Source organism: Etheostoma spectabile, chromosome 15 (assembly GCF_008692095.1).
Source record: "Etheostoma spectabile isolate EspeVRDwgs_2016 chromosome 15, UIUC_Espe_1.0, whole genome shotgun sequence".
NCBI lineage: Eukaryota > Metazoa > Chordata > Actinopteri > Perciformes > Percidae > Etheostoma > Etheostoma spectabile.
In genome coordinates this window covers 429642-438195 of record NC_045747.1, presented here as the reverse complement: position 1 = coordinate 438195, position 8554 = coordinate 429642, and the positions used below count along the sequence as shown (strand labels likewise).

At 46.3% G+C, this 8554-nt stretch overlaps 1 protein-coding gene across 1 annotated transcript in view; it reads right to left on the bottom strand.

Moving 5' to 3' along the window:
* Positions 1-8554, bottom strand: part of tanc2a (tetratricopeptide repeat, ankyrin repeat and coiled-coil containing 2a) — a 46738-nt gene that overhangs the window by 7534 nt on the left and 30650 nt on the right. Inside the window, 8 exon segments of the mRNA XM_032538504.1 lie at positions 258-390; positions 2021-2196; positions 2659-2782; positions 3486-3619; positions 3917-4010; positions 5151-5342; positions 6930-7028; positions 7128-7265. Of these exon segments, the coding sequence (XP_032394395.1) occupies positions 258-390; positions 2021-2196; positions 2659-2782; positions 3486-3619; positions 3917-4010; positions 5151-5342; positions 6930-7028; positions 7128-7265 (1090 nt within the window).

Below are 8554 nucleotides of genomic sequence, written 5' to 3'. Positions count from 1 at the left end.
CCCTTTCTGAGCTGTACAGCTGCTCAGTGATCAGGGAAGCCAACGTTAACGGAGGACCCCTCTCACCCCCTCCATCCATACCACTGGCCCTACAAGAAATCTTCCATCCCCTCAACAACAGCCATGCTGCAGAGCCCAGTCAGCTGATCCCCAGCGCCCCATGTCTTGTTGTCATACGTTGGTGTGAAGGTCTCGTTGGGACTAGAGCTCTCTCTGTAACCCTTGTGTGACAGAAAATAAAGTATGTAATGTCCTACCTATCTTGGCGCCCTTTTTGAGCAGAGCGATGACTGCCGACGTGTTTCTGCAGCCGACCGCCCGGTCCAGAGGACGCATCCCGCTGCAGTCCACATGCTCCACCGAGGCCCCGTGATCCACCAGGTGCTGCACCTAACACGGAAACAACACAAACCAGGGCAACATTCACCATGTTTTACTGGCTTATTTCTAAAAAGGGAAGGAGTCTCATGACCAGCTCTGTTCTTAATAAATACTAATACTTATGTTTAGAGATGGTCCGGTAGCATTTTTTTGCTTCCCAGTACCGATTCCAATACTTAAACGTGCGTAGAGTACCGATCCAATGCCAGTGTGTCCTATATTTTATTATGTTTTAACAGCTGTATACTACTGCCCCTGTATGGATGTGATATGATTTCTATCTTTGATGTATAGACTGGCTCAGGGATAAACTTTTTTGTGAAACATGAACAAACACAAACAATGAACGCCACAGAATATTATTTTATTACCCAGTTTTGACAGTCATATTGGCAAAATTGTGTAAATAAATTACTTTAAAGTACATTTTCTTTGGGGCTAAATTTCGAGATATCTGATAGGTGCATAAACTCCAGTACACGCCGATGCCGATATTTTAGGCAGTACAGGAGGCTTTTCCGAATCTGTTAACGGCCTCGGAACATCTCTACTGAAACAGACTATGGTTACCTGGTCCTCAGATCTCTGCAGGGTAAATCCAGACAGCTAGCTACGACTATCGTCCAATTCTGAAGGGAACTATGTGTACCTGGTCCTCAGAGGTCTGCAGGGTAAATCACCAGACAGCTAGCTAGACTATCTTGTCAATCTGAGGACTATGGTTACCTGGTCACTCAGATCTCTGCAGGGTAAATCCAGGAAGCTAGCTAGACTATCGTCCAATCTGAGGACTATGGTTAACTGGTCCTCAGGACTCTCGCAGGGTAATCCAGACAGCTAGCTAGACTATCGTCCAATTGAGGACTATGGTTACCTGGTCCTCAGATCTCTGCAGGGTAAATCCAGACAGCTGAGCGAGGACTATTGTCCAATCTGAGGACTATGGTTACCTGGTCCTCAGATCTCTGCAGGGTAAATCCAGACAGCTAGCTAGACTATATGTCCAATCTGAGGACCTATGGTTACCTGGTCCTCAGGTCTCTGCAGGGTAAATCCAGACAGCTAGCTAGACATCTGTTCCAATCTGAGGACTAGGGTACTGGTCCTCAGTCTCTGCAGGGTAAATCCAGACAGCACTACAGACTATCTGTCCAATCTGAGGACTATGGTTGACCTGGTCCTCAGTCTCTGCAGGGTAAATCCAGACAGCTAGCTAGACTATCTGTCCAATCTGAGGAATATGGTTACCTGGGTCCTCAGATCTCTGCACGGGTAAATCAGACAGCTAGCTAGACTATCTGTCCAATCTGAGGACTATGGTTACCTGGTCCTCAGATCTCTGCAGGGTAAATCCACAGCTAGCTAGACTATCTGTCCAATCTGAGGACTATGGTTACCTGGTCCTCAGATCTCTGCAGGGTAAATCCACACAGCTAGCTAGACCTTTCAGACTATTTAGCAGAGGCACCGTGGCTCCGTCCGGTGCTTAGCCCCGCCCAAGACGATTGTGATTGGGTTTTCCTCCCATCCCAGAATGCTGTGTGGACTAGCCAGACCCTGCTCCTCAGACTGTGGAGCAAGGTCTGGCGATGTGAGACTGTGACAGGGACAGACACACTACTTTATCTGTGTTACACACCACTTCTGGGTCTCCGCAGAAGGCAGCCAGATCCAGAGGGGTCCGTCCACTGCGGTCAGCGTGACTCGTGGCTGCGCCTCGCTCAACAAGCTCTCTGACCAATGGGAGCTGGCCTTTCAGACACGCCCAGCTCAGCGGAGTTAACCCCTCCCTGTCAGCCTGGTCCAAAGAGGCCCCTGTGAAAATAAAGAGGCAGAGGCCCGGACATCTTCCATAACAGTATACTAAAATCTCTTGTCTTTTATATCTATGAATAACTTAAACTAGCATCAAAGATAACTTGTTGTCGACTTAACACATCAATCCATTAAGGTGAATATGAAAAAAATAATTAACTAATCAATCTCAACATGAAACTTCCCCAAGATGAATACTTATTTTTAAGAAATATATTTTTGTAAGTTTTCTGAAATTGTCTGTTTAAATATGCAAGAGAAGCACTATTTTACGCCAACATTTGGTGAATTTAGGGGTAATTTACAGTCTTAAAATTTAAAAAAAAAATTTCAATCTGGGGGGGGGGGGGTGGGCGAATCAAGTCAAACTCTGTTACTGTGTAAATGTTGTTTTGTCATTAAGTTCCTGTGTGTACACACAGCAGCTCAATACACGGGGGGGGGGGGGGGGGGGGTGGGTACCATGATCCAGAAGCAGCTGGGCGGTGGTCATGTGTCCCTCTGAGGCTGCCGTCATCAGAGCAGTGCGACCCTGCTGGTCGACCATGTTCACCTCCGCCCCGTGACTCAGTAGGAGGTCCACCACCTGGGGGACGGATGCAAACGGAGACAGACGCTCTACAATTCACCAGCTGTGATGTGAGGAAGGATATCCTTTTATTCTTTTATTTTTCGTAAGATAACTTTTTGGGGTATTTTAGGCCTTTGTTTGTATAGGACAGCCAAAGACATGAAAGGGAAGAAAGAGGAGAAACGAATTGCATGCATCAAAGGGAGGAGTACACCTCCATATACTGTATATACAAGGTGAGGTACCCAGCAGCCCCTCTCCTGTCAGGAGACAGGGTCGGGGGGGGGGGGAGGTCCAGCACGGGGAGATTGCAATATAAGCCTGTAGACTACTATTAGGACTATAGTAGGTCCACCTACATGTAGGACTAAGAGATTGTAATATAAGCATATATATTAATATTAGGAATATAGCATACGTATGTCTCGGATGTATAAATTAAATAATCTTCAGCTGGAGTCTGATTTAATACAGCAAACCTGTTGACCCCATCAGTGATCTCTTTCTATTCTTCATCCTTCCTACAGCCTAATACCAGTTTTCAGGCTGCCAAGTAGTGCCCACAGCGTTTCCCCCTCCACCTCTGGAAAGTGCTGCTTCTTAGCCGGATTAGGTCTCACCAGGTAGGGGACAGTAGGGGCGAGGCCTCAAAACCCAGAATTAGTCAGGTTGATAAATGAGGGCCTGTGTGTGTGTGTGTGTGTGTATTCCACCATACCTGTAAGTGGCCATGTCTCACAGCACTGAAGAGGGGAGCCACGCCCCGCCTGTTGCCTTGCTCAACGGCAGCGCCCTGATCCAGCAGCAGCCTGCAGACAGCCAGCCGGCCGCTCCCTGCTGCGGCGGTCAGAGCTACACAGAGATACAGACACAGATCCAATAATTCTTGTTGATTAATCGCGGCCTTCACAATTAGCTAATTAATCCTTCAGCCCTACATTAAAATCATATTTGTATTTACATACATATTTAGAAAACACTAATTTCACATATTGTCCTGGAAATAAAGGGAGCCGATGGGGTGCAATTAAGTTGAGTGGGTTGCTCAACTTGATAATTATTATTATTATTATTATATAATTATTATTATTAGTAGTAGTAGAGTAGTTGTCCTGTATGAAGTATGTGGTGTAGTTGTTACAAACAGACCTGTCTCCCCCCACAGACTGTCAGCTGTGTTGATCTCCGGTCTCTCCTCCTCGTTCTCGTCCTCCTCTGGAAGATCTAGGAGGTATGACACCATCTACACACACACACACACACACACACACACACACACACACACACACACACACAACAAATATTACAAACAAATCACATGAAAAAGTGTGTCATGACTGTATAACACCAATATTGTAAAAGGTGTGTTGGTGTGCAGGAAGAAACTAAAATGTGTTTGTACTTCCACCAGAGAGTGGTGTGTGTGGTGTGTGTGGATTGTATGATGGTTGTGTGTGGTTGCGTGGTAGAGTGTGTGTGTGTGTGTGTGTGGGAGTGGGATGTGAGTGTTAGTGTGAGTGTGAGTGTGTGTGTGTGTGTGTTTTGAATGGTGTTTGTGGTTGTTGTTGTATGTATGTAAGTGTGAGTGTGTGAGTTATGTATGTGTGGTGTGTGTGTGTGTGTGTGGTGTAAGTGTGAGAGGGTATGTATGTGGTGTTGGTGTGTGTGTGTGTGTGTGAAGTGTGAGTGTGTGTTGGAGTGGTAATGTAGGTTGGGTTGTGAAAGTAAACGTGTGGTGTGGGGTATCCACCGAGAGTGTGTGTGTATGTGAGTAGTGTGTGTGTGAGTGTGGTGTTTAGGTGTTGTGTGTGTATGTGTGTGTGAGTGTGGTGTGAGTGTCAGTGCGTGTGGGTGTGTGTGTGTGTGTGTAGTGTGCATGTTTGTGTTTGGTGTGTATTGTATGTTGTGAGTGTGTGAGTGTTGTAGTGTTGTTGGTGTGTGTGTGTGTGTAAGTGGAGTAGTAATGTATGGTGTGGGTGTGTGTGTGTGTGAGTGTGTGAGTGGAGTGTGTTGTGGTGTGTAGTTGTAGGTGGTGTGTGTGTGTGTGTTGTGTGTTGTGGTGTGTGTGTTAGTGTGGTGGGTGTGTGTGATTTGTGTGTTTTGTGTGTGAGTGTGTGGTGTTGAGTTGTGGTGTAGTGGTGTGGTGTGTGATTGGTGTATATGTTGAGTTGTGTGAGTGTATGTGTGTTGTGTGTTTGGCTTAGTTGTGTATTGGTGTGTGTTATAAGCTTGAGTGTGTGGTGTGTGTGTGTTGTGGTGTGTTGTATGTGTGTGTGGTGTTGGTGCTGGTGTGTGTGTGTGTGTGTGTGTGTGTGTGTGGTGTGTGTTGTGTGTGAGTGTAGGAGTGTGGTGAGTGTGGTGTGTGTGTGTGTGTGCTGTTGACCTCTGCGTGGCCCATGCTGGCGGCTGTGATCAGGGCTTGCTGCAGGGCCTGGACCCTGCTGGCCCCCCTCGGACCACAGCAGGACGTGCAGCTCCAGTCTGCACGCCGCAGCAGGAAGCGCAGCACCTCGAGGTGGCCCCGCTGGGCCGCGTGCACCAGCACACACCGGCCTGAGCTGTCCACGTGACCCGCCTGAGCACATGGGGACACACAGCCATAGATATACATATAATGTTGGCTAGTTTAAATTATAATAAAACATCAGATTTAATAAACAACATGTGCAAAAATCTGAATTTGCAAAGTATCTAAAACAGATTAATGTAGTGGAGTAAAAAGTAGAAAGTGGTAAAGTACAAGTAGTTCAACATTTGTACTGTAGTACAGTTCTTGAGTAAAGGTACTTCGTTAGATTCAACCACCAGATATATAGATTCCAGGGGTGTCAAACCTAAGGCCCACGGGCCAAATCTGGCACCTTGCAGATTGGGATCCGGAACCTAGTTTTTGCCACTTTTTCAGACTTTTTTTGTTGCTTTTATCAATGTTCTCGTCACTGTTTCCTATGACGGCTACCACCATGGCTTCTCGAGCTGACTTTTTTGGAGCTTAATGTCTCCCAAACTGGAAGTGAGAAGACGTTTATGAGACATGCAATAAAAAGGTCCCTCAGTGTAGTTAACTTTGACATTTCTGATATATACTATATTTTTGAACACAGGAATCCTTATTTGAATCATTTACAATAATATTGATAATATTGGTTTTCTTGCCTGTAGTGGAACATTCTTATTAATTCTTTATTTGTAGTTTTTATAACATGTTTGCTTGATGCAGGCATATTAGATTTAATGCACATTTTAGTTTAGCAAATTATTATTTGTATTGCCAGCTTAGGGCGAGGCATCTGCTCAGTGTTTAGAACAGGAACTCCAATTCTTCTTCAACAAGTCTGCTTTAAAGAAGGTGCTCCATCAATCTCTAACCTCCTCAGGGACGCCAGCGCACCTACAAGGATGGTCGTTATGTGACATGGGAAAACACACTGGGAAACACTGGACTAGCTGCATGGTACAGTGTTGGCACCAAAAGGCTCAAATATTGGCTCTGTCGTAAGGAAACAAGGGCACACATGTTGGGATAGGACTGTGACACGGTTAATGATTTATGATACATTCTGTAAATGAGTGGTTCAATGTGCTTCTAATAACCCAGCTCTGTGCATGCTGGGTATTCAGTCTAACCATCTACGTTTTAGATCTTCTAGATTGTTGGTGCTGCCTGGCCACGCTAACAGGATGCAGAGTCAGTAAAATCAGTCCCGCCTTCATCATTTGGATTGAACTCATGTCCACCATAGCAAGCTACAGGATCAACGAGTCGTACCTAGACTCTCAGGACGCTAAGAGCCCACTCACTGTTATTCTGAATGTTGTAAAGTGTCCTAAAGGTGCTCACCAGATACTGTACTGTAACCGGCGGTAACTTTATTTTTGTTTGACGGTTTGCAGGCAAACCTGTTCATCTATATTTGAACAGTGTATTGTTTGTATTGTTATTTATTAATGGACATAATAGGTGTTGAAAATGTCCTAAGAAAAGTTTATATCTCTGTTGTTACTGATCTCCTGATATAAAGAAGAAAAATAAAGAAAAATTAAAAACCTTTGAAGACAGCGTCATTCTTCATACGACCATTGGATGGCACCAAAGTATAGTTTTATCTTGTATTTATTTTTTTATTCTGCCCAGTGGCTATAAAAATCCGTGGACAGCTACCTTAGCGGAGTGCTGACTCAGCATGGCGACGATGTCCAGCTGTCCAGCTGCAGCAGCGAATCCCAGAGCAGTCAAGCCGTCATGTGACCGAGCATCCACCTAGAAAAACCACACAGCACACAGGTGGTTGTGGTAAACTGGCCCGGTCTTCCAAAAGGCTTCATAAAGCCGGGGCCTGAGAACCGGAACCGGTCTTACCCGAGCTCCGAGGTCCAGCAGCAGGCCCACTGCATCCCTGTGGCCCAGGTGGGCGTGGACACACAGCAGGGGCGCGTTGTTGAGCACGTCGCTACGGTAATCCACGTCGGCCCCAGCCGTGATCAGCAACCTGCTCACCTGGACAGGTAGGAAGTTCCAAGTTAGGGCTGGGGACCAAGGTTCTTGTAGTTTTGCATTTTTCATTAGTTTTTATTTTCACTTTTGTTTTGACTTTTTGTTTTCAAAGTTTTTATTAGTTTTAGTATTATTTGTGATAATTATATACATAAACTAAATATAAACTGTGGTCATGACCATCCCTCCCCCCCCCACCGTCAACAGCATAAACATTCAAGGAGAAAAAGAAATGAAGATGAAAATGGATAAAACAATATCGTGGTCTCCCTCCCCTCTGGTAGTGTGGATAACATTCCTTCTCTAGCATCATACACGGTTTGACACTGTGGTGATCATGTGTTAAATATCCAAAACGTGATATAGAAGACAGTCTCCAACAGTAAAGTCCACCCACTGGAAGGGCGTGCAGGGATCCCTTGATGCTCTGCTCCCTTTCTCACGGCCGCTTTGGACTCCGCTCGGCTCTGGCGATGGAGCGAGTGCTGGAAAGGGGGCGGGGCTATGTTGATTATGGAACACCACACCCATTGGTTACCCTACGTCGCAAATACATGCATTTCTAACTGGCCCTTTTAGCTGGGAGGAGGTCTAGTTTTGTGGGTGGGGGGGGGGGGGGGGGGGGGGGACAACGGCAGCAGTGAGCGATGTCACATCCCAGCCGTTAAGCCCAGTTCAGACCAAAGATCTGAGACGAGCCGGTCTGAAACCTGCCAGTTCACACCGATGTGTGGGAATGTAACTTCTGACTTTTAAGCTTTTTTGTAGCTGGACATATAATTTGTTTTGTCTAAACATTAATGTGGAAGACGTTAGTGATAGTGAGAAGTAGAGCCCGACTACCTGACGTCTCTACTGGCTGTTGAACGCTGAGTCTCTATGGCTTTGGCTGAACAAGCTCGAGGTCTCTATTGGCTGCTGGAACAGCTGAGGTCTCTATTGGCTGCTGGAACAGCTGAGGTCTCTATTGGCTGCTGGAACAGCTGAGGTCTCTATTGGCTGTTGGAACAGCTGAGGTCTCTACTGGCTGTTGGAACAGCTGACGTCTCTATTGGCTGTTGGAACAGCTGATGTCTCTATCTAAATTAGGCTCGTTGGAGATGAGCCAGGTCTGCGCAGAATCGATCACCGGCGATCGGCCCCCGGTGCATGCTGGGTATATTTGTGTCCGACTTGATCCCGACTTGCTCTGACGTCATGCACACGGGGGCAACGGAAATCTCACGAGAGCAAGGGGGGGGCAGTTCTGAGACGCAGGCGGCGCAGTTGCTTTTCACCGACTGCAAGAGCCA